At 36.1% G+C, this 15,753-nt stretch overlaps 1 protein-coding gene across 1 annotated transcript in view; it reads left to right on the plus strand.

Annotated features, from left to right (window-relative positions):
* The window catches only part of ALDH1L2 (aldehyde dehydrogenase 1 family member L2), a 48,532-nt gene that overhangs the window by 27,315 nt on the left and 5,464 nt on the right, over positions 1-15,753 (plus strand). Inside the window, exons 12-21 of the mRNA XM_015591444.2 lie at positions 786-936; positions 3,156-3,226; positions 3,304-3,409; positions 5,493-5,580; positions 6,060-6,153; positions 7,304-7,403; positions 8,013-8,111; positions 10,004-10,169; positions 12,019-12,124; positions 14,531-14,730. Of these exons, the coding sequence (XP_015446930.1) occupies positions 786-936; positions 3,156-3,226; positions 3,304-3,409; positions 5,493-5,580; positions 6,060-6,153; positions 7,304-7,403; positions 8,013-8,111; positions 10,004-10,169; positions 12,019-12,124; positions 14,531-14,730 (1,181 nt within the window). The remainder of the gene's footprint in view (positions 1-785; positions 937-3,155; positions 3,227-3,303; positions 3,410-5,492; positions 5,581-6,059; positions 6,154-7,303; positions 7,404-8,012; positions 8,112-10,003; positions 10,170-12,018; positions 12,125-14,530; positions 14,731-15,753) is intronic.

Consider the following 15,753-nt stretch of genomic DNA (forward strand, 5'->3'; position numbering starts at 1 on the left):
ATTATAAATTAGTAACTGAGTATGGCAAGATTAACTAGATTCAAACATAAATCCAGTTTTCTACTTACTTAAAACCAAAGAGCAGATCTTGGTCAAAAGGTCTTTTAGAGCAAGATCTAGAAGAAACATTAGGAGAAGGGGATTTGAAGTCTGAGTTTGGAATGGTCCAAATGGAACAGCTCAGAAAATCACTAAAGGAAGGAAAGAAAATGAATAATGGAGGAGAGCAAAAAAGGTGAATTTTTGTTACTTTATAGTCATTGGACAGTCCTGGACTTATCTTCCCATAGAAATTGGACACTAGATAGAAATCTCTTCTGATGTCTCAATTCATTCCATGCATCTCTATCTTGTCTTCTTCTGTTAGTATTAGAAATATTTCTGTACCAACCAGAAATCCTCAAGCATTCATGGGTCCTCCAAGGGTGAAGGTTGCATTCTAACATCTCCCTGTATATTCACGAACTATCCACATGCCCACTGTTATCTATTATGGATCTCCTTAGATTTCCATGGCTCCATCACTGTTCTACTGCTTATAAATTTATGAAGCAAATTGTACAGGCTTCCAACACCTCTGTATCTCTTTTTTAAGTCTTGGGATAAATAATTTATGACATTATTTGTTTAATGTCTGTTTTCCCTACTGGACCATTTTCTCCATGACGACAGAGACCCAGTCCATTCATGTTCCCCTCTGAATTCTCAGCCCTTAGGATGGTTCTTGTAGATAATAGGGGCTCAATCAACATGTGTTAAGTGGATTTCTTTCACTAACTGTACAGACTTGCAGACCTACTGGAAGAAAACCAAGAAGAACTGGCAACCATTGAAGCTCTCGATTCAGGCGCTGTCTATACTCTGGCTCTGAAGACTCACATTGGAATGTCTGTACAGACCTTCAGATATTTTGCTGGCTGGTGTGATAAAATTCAGGTAAGTGCAAATGTTAGTTGTCTCCATGAAGATCATTCCAATAGGGAAAGTGACAACCATTTATTAGTTTTTAAAGACACTGTGTCGGAGCCACCCCTTATGTAGGTTTCCTCATTGAATCCTTGTAACAGTTATCCAAAGTGGGCGGCTAGCTATTATCCCTTTTTACAAGTAAGAAAATGAAAGCTCAACTTGCCTATGATCACACAGTAAGTGCACCATAGAGCTAGGATTTGAAGTTAAGATTTTTCTAAACTAAAATCTAATGATGTTCTTTGTACTTGACTATAATTTCTCCCAAGGACATCTAATCATCTTGACATTTAGGGAGAAGCCAGGTATCATGGAAGGGTTACAAACTCAAATGCCTACAGAGGCTAGAGAGGTAATATAGGTGGGCTAAGCAGACAGAGTATGAGAAAAACAATTTAAGACATGGGTACAATAAATATTTAATTTTCCTTTTACTGTAGGAAAATAAATCACATGTGTGATGACAAATGACAACTATACTTGGCCTTGGCATTGGGGCTACAAAAGGGAAAGGTAGGGCTCATACCGAACAGTAGAATGCATACCACTCAGACTCATTATAATCACTGCAGTACCAGCCATTACAGCCACATTCCCACCATGAATAAAAAGGAAGCGGGAAAGAGGAAGAAAGGTAAAAGGACTTTAAAAAGCATTCCCATCCACCCCTCCGTAATGCCTTGTGCTTTTATCTCTTATTGACCTCTCTATCTGCAAAGGAGACTGGGAAACATAATATTTTATTTGGGCACATTGCTGCCACCAGTATTAACATAGAGTCAGAGAGACCTGGCTTTAAGTCTCAGCTTTGCCAATTATCAGCCGATGTTGTTAAGGTTGTTTTTACCTCTCTGAGCCTGACTTTCCTCATCTGTAAAATGCTCACAATAATACATACCTTGCAAGTTATATAAAGAGGATTAAGGGCAAACATTTATATACTATAAAATTAGATATAATCTATAAAATAGTTGATCTTGCACAGAAATGTAGTGTTATTATTGTTCACCCACAAATTCACACATATAAAAGTATTTAGTAATGGTGGTTCAAGTCTTTCTTTATTTTCAATTATGAATCCAAATTGCTCTGAAACCTGAAAATTGATTTGTTTGATTGGTAATTATTTGGTGCCAACATGAATCTATAACCTTTATTTATTTCATTTAGGGTAAATATTCATATGTTTCACTAAATAAATATTAGTGTGTTAGACCCTACTAGATAATATAACATAAGGTATATGCATTATATTATTTTTCTAATCCCAAACGCACTTGGCCCCAAGGGTTTTAGATGCAGATTGTATACTTACTTATATTAGTAATAGCAATAATATTTTATATGGTAAAACAAATTTATAGCTTCAGTGAAAGACTATTATCATAAATCAGTTGGGGTTAAGTTTGGCTGTGTAAATAGAAAACCCAAAAAAAGAAATTTGTTTTTATCTCATTTTCAAGGAGCACAAAGACAGATAGTCAGGTCTAGTATGTGAGATGAAGGTTCCTTTTCTCTCTCTGCCAGGCCGATCTTAGTACCACGTGATCTCCACTCTCAAGGCTGCCCCATGGTCTTATGATAGCTGTTACAGTGCCAGACATTTCACCAACATTCTGAGCAGGAAAAAGGAAGAAGTGAGAGTGAAGGGAAGGGTATAAGAACACTTGTCTGAGCTGAGTCAGCCCATTTTAAAGAGCGTTCCCCTTCCAATGCCATGTGCTTACATCTTCCACTGACCATCCCTATCAACTGAGAAACATAGTATTTTATCTGGGTGCATTACCTCCTCATTATTAATATAGAGTTTCTGTTACTAAGGACAGAGAGCAGAATAGATACTGGGCAGGCAATTGACATTCTCTGCCATGCCAAGAAATTGGAATAGAGGTGACTAAATTAAAATAATGTTTATTTTCCTGTGTCTCAGTTCTTTCAAGAAAGAATAGCAGTTCCTTTTTTGATTTGGATATAGTTCTTAAAAATCAAACACTGCCTTTTCATATCAGCTAAAAAAAAAAAAAAAAACAAGAGAGGCAGACAGAAAATAGATTCCTTGAGATTAAAGAAAAATTTTTTTTAAAAATCACCTATAATGTCCCCAAATCTCTAACCTATTTTGAAACTGAGATTAAATGTACTCATTTAAATGAGTAAAATATGTATCAACCTTTTTTGTTCTTTAGGGTTCTACAATTCCCATCAACCAAGCCCGTCCAAATCGCAATCTGACTTTCACCAAGAAGGAGCCACTTGGGTAAGACAAAGAAAAAGCCTCTGAGTGATTTGTGTTAGTTTGAGACAACTAAGGATGTCATCTTTCTTCCTCTGTAGTGTCTGTGCCATTATTATTCCCTGGAATTACCCATTGATGATGCTGGCATGGAAGAGTGCCGCTTGTTTGGCAGCAGGCAACACCTTAGTGCTCAAGCCAGCACAGGTAAGATGCAAGGGGCTGGGTGTAACATCACCTCCTCTCCTATTAACTTAAATCAGAGGCAGACAATTACAAATGTTATGTCTTTTAACAAAAATGGGATCATATATTATGACAGCTTTTCATATATCATAAGCATCATTTCACATTAGAAAATATTCTTTTTTAATAGCTACTCAATGTATTCTATGGAAATTGCATAATTTAAAACTTCACTGACGGTGGAAGCAAGCATAGTGTATGTCAGTGAAATCCACTGTATTTCTACAAACCCATTCAATTCTTGCAAAATGCCAAATGCCCAATAATTAGTGAATTATGAGACATCAAAAGAAAAAGTATTATGCAAGTATTCAAATTTTATTATCAAAAAATACTGTAAAGATACGGAAGATAAGGGAAAAACATGTAAAAGAACGTACATAATTGTGGCAACTGTGCGAAATTATATACTTGTAAATAACAAGAAAATAATAAAAAAGAATAATTCAGATGTTAGAGTTCTCAAAAATGTCTTTTAATAGCTTTTCAAGAAAAAAATATGGTAGCCAACTTAACATCTGGCTGAGCACTTACTACGTACAGTGCACAGTAGTAGACATTCTGAGACATGCAAGTTGTAGAGAAAACTTGGTCTCTATTCTAGAAGAGTTTATAGTTTGCTACAGTCAACTCTCCTTTTATTTCTTCTTTCAGGACTTAAAAAAATACAATTTCATTGGGCGTACCTATAAAGTCTTGTGACTACGGCCATCTTATTTTACTCATTTGAAACAATTTCATTAAAAAAATAGGTATATATTCAAAATTTTCAAAATTCAAAAGATACTAAGAGGTAGATAGTAAAGTCTCTCTCTTATTCTAGTTCCCTAGCCAACCAATTTGCCTCCAATTTTGTTCTCCTTTTTCAAGATGGCGGTGTCTATCCAGGGTCTTTTGTGGTTGCATATAAATCTTAGGATTATTTGTTCTAGTTCTGTGAAAAATGCCTTTGGTGTTTTGATAGAGATTACATTGAATCAATAGATTGCTTTGGGTAGTATGGCCATTTTAAGGATGTTAATTCTTTCTATGCATGAGCACGGTATATGTTTCCATTTATTTGTATCTTCTTCAATTTCTTTCTTCAATGTTTTATAATTTTCTGAATACAGACCTTTTACCTCATTAGTTAAATGAAGTCCTAGGACTTATCAATGGATATTAAAACTAGTGGATGAATGGAAGTTTGAAGAGTAACTGGGTATTTATATAGTCTCAAAATATCTCCCTAAAAGTATTGATTAATTACAAAATGTAAAACAGTAACTTATAGTGAGGGAACCTGGCAGATCATCAAAGTTACCAAATCATCAAAATTAACACTTCCGGTGTTGGGATCGCTGTTCCTCTTGGTCTGATGCACTTAGAACTCAGCATCGCTCCCGCAGCTTTCTTGCCAAAAGTACGTAACCTGACTCTAATCGTGAGGAAACAGCAGACAAATCTAGAGAAAAAGACCTTGTACAAAATAACTGGCCTCTATTTATCAAAAATGGCAACGTAATAAAATATAAAAAAAAACAACTCAGACACTTCCTAAGTAAGGGAGTCTACAGCCATGACAACTAAATGCAAGGTGTGGTCTTGGATTTCATTTTTTTTTTTATAAAGCACATTGTTGGAATGATTAGTGAAAACTGAATAAGGAGTTGAAATTGGGTATTCTATCAGTTAATTTACTGATTTCGATCTATGGTTATGTAAAAGAATCCTTTGCTTTTAAGAAATGCACACAGACATTTTTAGAGGTGAAGGGTCTATATCTTACTCTTAAAGAGTTTAAAACATATATATATGTCTATATATGTATATCGAAAGAGGATAAAGCAAACATACTAAAACGTTAACTTTTGAGGAATCTGGGCATTAGATATATAGGAATTCTTTGTACTATTTTTGCAACTTTGCTGGTAGGTCTAAAATGATGTCAAAATAGAAGAAAAAATCAAACGAACCCTAGTACATTCATAGAGGGAAAGCTGGGTACTGATCTAAAGGACAAGACAGAGTCTGAAGAAGGTCCTTGCTGTCTACTTCTGCTCAGGTCACGCCCTTGACTGCCTTGAAATTTGCAGAGCTCTCTGTTAGAGCAGGCTTTCCAAAAGGGGTAATCAACATCATTCCAGGCTCAGGTAAGCCATCCAAGGACAAGCTTTGCCATGCTTATGAACGGTACAGGGATAGCTGAGTGGCTCTTTGTCCACTGGAATCTTTTCCTGAATTATAACTATATCAAAACTAAATACAATTTACCAAACAGTTAACTTAAGGATAAATATACTTACCACACCCTAAAATCTTAAAGTAGAAATATAATAACGCAAGAGTAGGAGGGGGGAAAAATTGTACAACGTTGTATAACTACCCTAGGGTGGCCCATTTCACTTTTTAAAAATTACCTTGGAAGATAAAAAACCAAGACTTACCCATTGTTTGGGGGGTGCTGAGAATTATATGGAGGATATTATTTACAGTTTTGCAATTAGCACAGAAAATGTAAAACTACGGTTTAAATGAGAGCTTAGAAATATCCTTCAATGAATTTAAAGCCACCTTTACCGTAAGAACCTGAGTAATGTTTTCATTCATGTTTGATTCTCTAATTCTACAGGTGGCGTGGCAGGACAACGCCTTTCTGAACATCCTGATATCCGCAAACTTGGTTTCACTGGTTCCACTCTTATCGGCAAACAGATCATGAAGAGGTATTGATTTTAGTACGTTGATTTGCTACAGATCCTGTGAAACCAGTTTTTGGTTTGCGTTTTGCTTTTTTAAATAGGATGCTTTAGAGGGAGAAAAACTACATCAGATTTAGAAGAGAAGTCTACTTATCACTTCAGGGTATTGCCATATTTGAAAATAATAAAACACTTTCCAAAGCGTAATGCCCACAATCAATAGAATTAGACCCATTTTGAAATTCTACACCCTACGTACTGGTAGCTTCAAGCAATCCAGCACAAAACATTTTCTGTACTAAAGCTGTGGCCCAAATTGTTTTGGGGGCATAAGTAAGAAACTCAAAAGACACAGAAATGACAAATTTGAATTCTTAATAACATGAATTTCTGAAAAGCAGTAACATTATTTTTTTAAAAATAACCTAAAGGTCCCAAATAAGGCAGTGGTTAAAGTGTACGTCAACGTAATAGAATACAGTGCAGTCATGTCCATGGAGCATTTTTAATAACATTGAAAAATGCCATTAAAATCAGAAATGGAAAGAAAAATAAGGTATAACATTGTAGTTATTGGGTGATCCCAACTATGTTAAATAAGGCAAAGGCTATGGTTGGACATAGACCATAAATAAGCATGTCAAAGCAATAAAAACAATGGTCATTGAGCTATGGAATTGATTATTTTCAACATTCTGCATTTTTTTAAATTTTAAAAATGTTTTAAATAATAATTTTGTAAGAAGGGGGAAATAACATACTTCTAAAAATCTGTATTTTTTTTTTTCCCAGTGCTCTAGTAATCTGGCTTGAAGCTAAATTCCTTTCCAGGCCTTTATGTAACCAAAATCCTATACCTAAAATATCTGAATTTAACTATGAGGATCTCTAATCATTTATCACAGAATTTAAAACAAAATTTTTTATTATGGAAATTTTCTAATATGTACAAAGCACACAGAATGGCATAATGAACTTGCATGTGCTCATCACCCAGCTTCGAAAATTATCACAAATTCTACCATTCATGTTTTGTCTTTGTGTAAGTTTCTTAATATTTCTGAGGCTCAGTTATGTTTTCCATGTCAAATGATAATTTATGGTTAATAGAAAGAGAGAGAGACAGAGAGAGACAGAGAGGCTAAATGCTCATTTCCCATTTATTTTTCTCTAGCTGTGCAGTGAGCAACTTGAAAAAAGTTTCCCTTGAACTTGGAGGCAAATCCCCACTTATAATATTCAATGACTGTGAACTCGACAAGGCTGTGAGAATGGTAAGAGTGGGTCAAATCCAACTAAACAGGTGCCTACTTCTAAAACGTATTTCACCTCCATGTTCATCAGAAATCTTAAAGTGAGATTTGGTTTTGTCTAGTCATAAATAGAAACTATTCTCTTTATGCTTATATTTGGGAATACTCAGAGCACTTAATTTTTAAAATGTCTTTATAATTTGTCTCATTAAAGTGTTTTAAAATGCAGGGGAGTCTTTCTAAACATTCATGATTTGTACAAACTATTATAGAGATCTTAAAAGCAAAATTTGATATACAAATATTACATTTAAATTTATAGAATAATCTGGATTTTCTTGCAACACAAAATTTTTCCTTAGTGGTATGTCCTTATTGTTACACATTTTTCTAAAGTGCTCATCGACCAAGAGGGGAAAAGGAGAAATAAAAGCCCTAAAAACATACCAGATCAAAAGAGTATCTCCAAGCAGCTGCCGTCACTAACTAGGCTAAGGGACTGTGTTGTTTTGTGACCACGCTGTGTCGTCCGCTGTCTTCCAAAAACATCTAATTCTCGGTACATGCAGTTTTGTGGCAATCTTGACTTTCCAAGCGATGTTAACAATCTTTTCTCCTCTGCTGCTGAAGGGCATGGGAGCGGTATTTTTCAACAAAGGAGAGAACTGTATTGCAGCTGGGCGGTTGTTTGTGGAAGAATCCATCCATGACGAATTCGTAACAAGAGTGGTAAGGCACCTTCGATTTGCTCCATGGTTTGAAGAGAAATTGCTGCTTTTACTTGAAAAGTACTTCTGAGATTTAATGAGTTTTTAGGTGTGATAATAGTACTGTGGTTATGTATTTTTTTTAAAAAGCAACACAGTTCTTATCTTTTTTGAGCTACTTTCTGACATATTTACACATTAAATTACATGACCTCTAGACTTTGCTTCCCTCTTGTTCCCCAGGAGGACAGGAGGTGAGTGGTGGAATAAATTGGCCATGAGTTGGTAATTGTTGAAGTTGGGAGATGGGTATGTGGAGTTTTGTTATATTGTCTACTTTTATATGTGTTTATAATTTTCCACAGTAAAAAGTTATAGGTCTATATAAACAAACAAAAAAAAAACCTTAAGAGCTGTTGCTACCTATACCTTGCTCTGCATTTATAGTACATTAGATGCTTAACATTTGAGGTTTTTATAAATCCCTATATTGACTATAAGAGATATACTGCTAGATCCTTGCAAATCCTTAATTCACAGTAACAGGACAGCATATCATTTCCTCCACTAAGACGATAGATGATAGAAAAATGGATGGATGGATAGATAGATGGATGGATGGATGGATGGATAGATAGATGGATAGATAGATAGATAGATAGATAGATAGATAGATAGATAGATGATAGATGATAGGTTGGTCATGAGTCTATAAATATGGGACTAAAAGCCATTTATAGAAATAGTAAGATGAACTCTGTGACTAAAATTAACTCTAAATTTTATTATGTTATATCATGATGATGGTAATAGTAATCATGAATTTGTTTATATTTGCAAACCAGCACCCAGCCCGTTTTTCAGAGCCAGTTCCCCTACACCACTGGCTTTCAGAGCCAGTTCCCCTACACCCAACAAGCAAACGTCTTTCTCAGGGACAGTTAAAAGCAAAGAAGTCAAATGGAGAAGCAGATGGTGGGCAGTAGCTGCCTCCTAAATATTCCTATAATTCAGTTTTGTGCCTCAGTAAATAGTTACATTACTACATGTCATGGGTTTTTAGAACTATAACTTGTTGAAATTTCAAATACTGAGACCAGAAATGTCAAGGATTTACTGTTATCAGTCCATCAACAAATACATTTTGTACACATGCGATTTATACTCATTCAGCCATTCATTCAACAGCTATTTCTTGGGCACTTACTGAGAGATTATTGTCAGGCTCAAAGTCAAATTCACGGGCCTGTGGGTCATAGAAACTCCCATTCTCTCTTTGTACTAGAATTGAACTTAACATTAGAAAATGCAGGAATACATCAAGATAACTGAGGTGTACAAGAAGTGATTAGAAAGACATGTCGGTGATGAACGTTGTTCAATAAAGATGGCTTTTCATCGAAACATTCTAGCAATTCCTCTGGCATGGCTATACCATGAGAATTTCCTAAGGGCAGTCTGCCACATGTGGGGGGAGGAAAAGAATGTAACAATGCAGTTATTTTGGAAGTTCTGCTGCTGTGAAGGGTATATGTATGCTGTATTAACAAAAATTCCAGAACACCAGGTTTACTATTTTAATGCATTAACATTCAAGATAATTTTAAAACAGTGTATGTAGCTTATGTCCTGTTAGAACTCTGTGGTTAAGAGCTTAGGCTTTCAAGTCAGGAAAACGACAGCATTTGGTGGTTGGGTGCCCTTGGGCAAGTCATTTGCCTCTCTAAACTTTAGTTTCTTCATCTGTAAGATGGAAATAATAAACACCCACCTCCAGTGCTGCTCCGAAGACTATGTGATAATATTTCCTTTAACAGATTAATACAACACTTACCATGTGGTAGAAGCTCAGGCCAGGGTATGCATTATTATCATTAACAGTCAATTATGTTTTGTGAACTGGGTGACATACAGGTAGAAGAAATTAAAAAGATGAAAATTGGTGATCCACTTGACAGATCTACTGATCACGGGCCTCAAAATCATAAGGCCCATCTGGAAAAGCTTCTGCAATATTGTGAAACTGGAGTGAAAGAGGGAGCCACCTTGGTGTATGGGGGAAGACAAGTCCGAAGGCCAGGTAAGATCACCTGTGAAAGAAGTATAAGGAGCACCTGGCTTCTTAAGTTAGAATAGATGGTAACAGTTTTTTTTTTTTTCTTTAATGCTTATTTATTTATATTCAATTACAATTGACATTCAATATTATTTTATATTAGTTTCAGGTGTAGAGCATAGTAATTAGACATTTATATAATTTATGAAACGATCCCCCTGAGTACTAGTCTAGTACCCACCGAGTACTATACATAGTTACTACAATACAGTTTTCATTGCAGTACCAGCTTGCCTCAAAAGTCAGAAGAATAATTTCTAGATCCTGTTTGGCAGCTTATAAGGTGTGGCGCCTTGGACAACACAATTTTTCTGAGCCTTCTATGTAAAATGGGATGAAATGTGTTCACTAGGCTATGAAAATCAAATAACCAACTAGATATGACAGGTCTTAACAAGTGTAATGGATACTGTGTTACTTAGGGGCTGGTGATCTTGATTCCTGGCACTATGAGATTTAATCTCAGCCAGCATCACCGAGAAGGATTCATCCCTCTTGTCTAAAGCAGAATCTGTTACTGAAATATGTGAATGGCTCACTGTCATGATACCCAAAAGGAGAAAAAGGCAAACAACTGCAAAAATTCATTTTTTACTGTTGTAGGTAGATTGTATACAACACACTACTCTGAAAATTGGTAATTAGAAGGAAAAAAATTCTACATTTATCCCATGTTTCCTGTATGAACTGAATTTCTGGGTAACCAAGTCACTGGTAAAGGAGACTTTTTCTTTTGCAGAAGAATCCTTGCTAATTAATGTAGAAAAAAATGATAGAATAGAAAAATTACTATTTTGCACTCCTTAATTGAATGAAATAACTGATTCAGGTGATGATCATCAAGGGAGGCAGAAGTTATTAGGTGTGAGGTTGATGGGGACCTGAGTATTTGTAAGATACCAAACTATCGCCCCCAAAATTGCTTGCCAGTCACAAGGAGAAAAGCACAAAAAAGGTCAAGTTGTCGCTACTTGAATCTTTGGTCAATCTTAGCATCAGTGAAAACAGGAGAACTGGATGTGATGTGTCTCCACACAGTATCACTTACGACGTATTCTTGCCAAAAATGTTAAATCCGAAACTAAACATGCCTTTAGATCAAAGTTTCCATTTACAAGAAATGTAGGAGATAAAAGGACAAATTAAATATCATCCCAAGGAAGCAATGACAAATCTAAAATGCACGATATTCTACAGAACAATTGACTCAGTCTGTTTAACGCATCAATGGCATGAAAAATAAGGGGCAGGGATAAGGTGGGAAATGTTCTTGATTAAAGGATACTTGAGAAATCTAACAACCAAACGCAATGTGTAGAACTTATTTGAATCCTGAATCAAAGAGATCAACTGTAAAACAATCTTTCTAGACAATCAGAAATTGAAATATAAATTATGAATGAGCAATTAGCATTACATTTGTTAGGTGTGATAAAGTATTGTGGCATGTAAGAAAATGTCCCATTTTTTACAAATTTGTACCGAAATACTTGGAGGTCAGAGGTGTGATCTCTGGAGTTTTTAAAAAAATATTTCAGCAAGGAAAAAATGAATCAAATACAGCGAAATGTGAATATTTATTTTACTATTCATTATACTATATTCTCTACTTTTATATATGTTCAAAATTTTTTAACAAACACATTAAAAATAATAATAACCTCGAATTCTAATGCTAAATAGAAAATGAAAATCTTTTTGGTTTTACTAACCTATACAGAATAAAAATATATATATAATGTAATTAAATGAGAGAACTGTTCATTGAAAATAACCCTGTAATTGATGTTCTTTTCTTCTGTTTTTCAAATAGGCTTTTTTATGGAACCAACTGTCTTCACAGACGTGGAAGACCACATGTATCTTGCCAAAGAGGAATCCTTTGGGCCTATTATGGTCATTTCTAAATTTCCAAATGGGTATGTTCTTTAGGCACAATTTAATAGGTTTTGGCTGACAAGTTTTTTTTTCTTCTGTCATTGTGCTATATACAGAGCATAGAATCAATGACCATGTAATTGTCTACCTTAAGAATAATTGACTTAAAAAATTAGAAATGAGTGCTAACCATTGTAGATTATAATATATTTTTGCTTCTTAGCTTAAATTAATGGCTGACATCATGGAAATTCAGCTGACTAAATTTTAGCTTTTGTACAGTTGACATTTGAAATGTCTCAGGAACAAGGTAAATAACATTTACATTCCTAGGAAAGGCAGCATCTATGAAATCTGATTTTCTCAAAGAAACAGTGCTGCCTTCATTGGGGATTATGCTCCCAAAAGTCCAGTACTCGACTTTTTATAGATATGTCTACAATCACCATATAATCAACTGTAAATGATACTGGTTTGTTATAGTATGTGACACTTTCCAAAGTATTCAGCATCTCAAAGAAGGCCATATGGTAACTGAACTCATATAAGAATATTTAATACTCTCATGGTATAATACACAAATTTTGGGCTTTAGTTTTCCTTCGACCAATGAGAAGGTGGGAAGAAAGGTGGCCTTTGATAGATGTACTGTAAGAGACTTGCAGGGATGCTAAGCTATAATGAGTAACTGTTGACACACTGATTCAAAGATGCCATTATCCTCATTTCCTCATTATAAATTCCCCCATAGGACAGTCTTTGTGTTAAACATGCAGGTATTAGAAGCCAGGTTTGGGGGACATAAACCTAGGTAAGTCACAGGTCCTGTCCTCAAGGAGTTTATCATCCAGTGGGGGAGAGAGACAAGGATCTGGGCAATTAGCCACAGAAAGCCAAAGGCAGGATGGTGCAGTGGGTAGTGTCTGCACTCTGAACCCACACCTGACTACCTCTGTGGACTTGGACCAGTTACTTAATCACTCTTTGCCTTAGTTTCTTGATTCGTGCAATTGGGTTATTAAAAAAACCTTGTTGGGTCATTTTAAGGATTAAGTAAGTAAAGTGCTATTGATACCATTGCTTTCATTATGCTTGTTATTACTCTAAAAGTGGCAAGGTATACTCTGAAGCTATGTCATCTCAATAGTCTTCAACAGGCAATGGCATAAAACCATCTCTCTGCCTCAGCCCAGTCTATAAACATCTGGGTCCCTACAATGTACAATGATGCATCAAGAAGTGTGAGCGTTTAAGTAGAGCCTCAGTTCACTCCACGTTGGTTTCCAGATTTCTCATGCAAGTTTAAATCGTGTGTAGTCAATATTACCTTTGAAAACACCTTCGAAAGGCTCTACATTAAAGCTTGAGCTGTCTCTCAAAAATTCAGCACAACTAATTTTTCCTCTAGTTTTGGAATAGACTCTGTTTCTTTACCTGAGCACCAGGTGAAATACTTGGCTTGCATCTACTGACTACATTGTAGAAAATTCGTGCATTTCTAAACATTAGGATGACAGTCATAAAGGTGAGATAGTCACACTATGACAGGCACATTGGAACTGGACCCAGTTGAGAGCTGAGCAGGTTCATGTCTCCACTTGGCCATGTATACACACTGCATCAAAAGGCAGGGAAATCACCAGACTGATTGAAGGGATTATTTTACTCTCCTTTTATTTAATTAGCATATTAATTGGATTCACTCTTATTTGCTAATGCAATACCACGGTATAAAGAAGAATAAGATGTTTTCCAGTCTAGTTAGGAGGTGAACCAGAAGTGCACGAAGAGTCAAACCAAAATATTGAGTTGGAGGAATATGTGCTTTCTGGTTATTGCTGACTTTTCTTGAGTATTTACTGTGTTCCAGACACTATTAGCTCATTTAATCTTCACAATGAGACAGGTGCTATAATTATTATTTCCATTTTCCCAAGAATAAATGAAAGCATGGGGAGATGAAGTCATTTGCCCACGGTCACCAAGGTGGACTGGCTGTGGAGGACTCTCACTGAGCCACTATTTTCACATCTCAGCTGTGGCACTGGTGGGAGCTGGGAAGGCATCAGGGTGAGGCACCGAACTGTGTGCATAAAATATGAAGAGATGGAGGGAACTAGGGCTGTGCTCTGAGAAGATATCTGGAAGCGGAACTCAAGGGAGAGGAGAGGAAATGAAGAACCAATGAAGAAGATTGAAAAGATGACTTCAGATCAGATTTTTAAAGGTCTTGCATTATACATATGAGAAATATACTAGCGTTGTGATATTTCATTGGAAGTTTCTTTCGGTATAAGCCTGGACTGTTTCATTTATAAAAATTTAAGCAGGTTGTCAGAAATGTTTTCCTGTTTCTAGCATAGAGGGGAAAAATATGAGAACATAAAATGGGAGGGTTGTGCTTTACATTTAATGAAATTTTATGTCTTCCTAAACACATCTTGTAGGGACATCGATGGAGTGTTGCAGAGAGCAAATAATACAGAGTATGGTTTGGCCTCGGGGGTTTTTACAAGAGACATAAACAAAGCTATGTACGTGAGTGAAAAACTGGAAGCAGGAACTGTTTTTATTAACACATACAACAAGACGGATGTGGCAGCCCCTTTTGGTGGAGTTAAACAATCTGGCTTTGGCAAAGATTTAGGTAAGCTTTATTTTTCTACCACACGTTCTCTTTGTTGCCACATCACAGAAGAGTCTGCTCTGTGTTTCATGCAACACTCACGTACTGTTTTGAAGGGCATTTCCTACATGGCAGCTGGGAGTGGGGCAGAGAAGGGGGAGAGTTGCGGGGAATCTGGGTTTACAAGGATGATACAATATTTTAAATGTTAAACGTCTAAGTATACAAATTGTGTGGAACAAGTGTTTCTTTTTAAAAGAAGATTGATGTTAAAAGGAAAAAGAAACTCTGACGATATCTTTTGGCTAAAATAGATTTGGTTTTCTACCTGACATTCATGAGACTAAGTGGAACCAAGAAAGGAAAGTGGACAGAGGGCAATAACCAGCTAGCTCCAAGGACAGATCCTGTCCCCGAGCTGCCTGGCGATCTTTCAGCGTCAACGATAGAACTGGCAGGGTATTCTGGGAATCTGGGAACTCTGATTTCGAGTTTGTAGAAAACGCAAAATGTGATTCATGATGGGCAGTGACACTATCCCATTTCAAGTAGCAGCTTACTTTGAACACTAAACCAGGCCCTATTCTAACTGCCTGTGTGAGCACAAGCACACCTGTGTGAGCACCAGCAATCCTTACCATCGCCCTGGGAGATAAGTACCATTTATCCTTATTTTATAGATGAGGAAAATAGGATCTCAGAGAAGTTGGGTATCTTGCCCAAAGTCAAACAGCCAGCCACTAGCAAAGAGAATTCAAAGCCAGACAGGCTGGCTGTGAAGCCCGTGTTTTTACTCCCTACAGGCTGGAGTGTTGTTTCAAAAATTAAAATATTTGTGATTTACTGAAATTACAGTCTGTTAATATAAGTTTGGTTAATTTGGCAGTATTTTTCCACGTTCTCTTTCCTGATGACTTTTGGCAATGTATTTGCAGCAATGAAAGTAGCTCTTGTTAACTTTTTTTTTTTTCATGTCTTCATTCTGGCTTTCATCTCTGCACCCAAAACACAGTGGGAGATTTTCCTAGGGAAATTACTATTATA

Source organism: Pteropus alecto, unplaced genomic scaffold (assembly GCF_000325575.1).
Source record: "Pteropus alecto unplaced genomic scaffold, ASM32557v1 scaffold94, whole genome shotgun sequence".
Taxonomy (NCBI): Eukaryota; Metazoa; Chordata; class Mammalia; order Chiroptera; family Pteropodidae; genus Pteropus; species Pteropus alecto.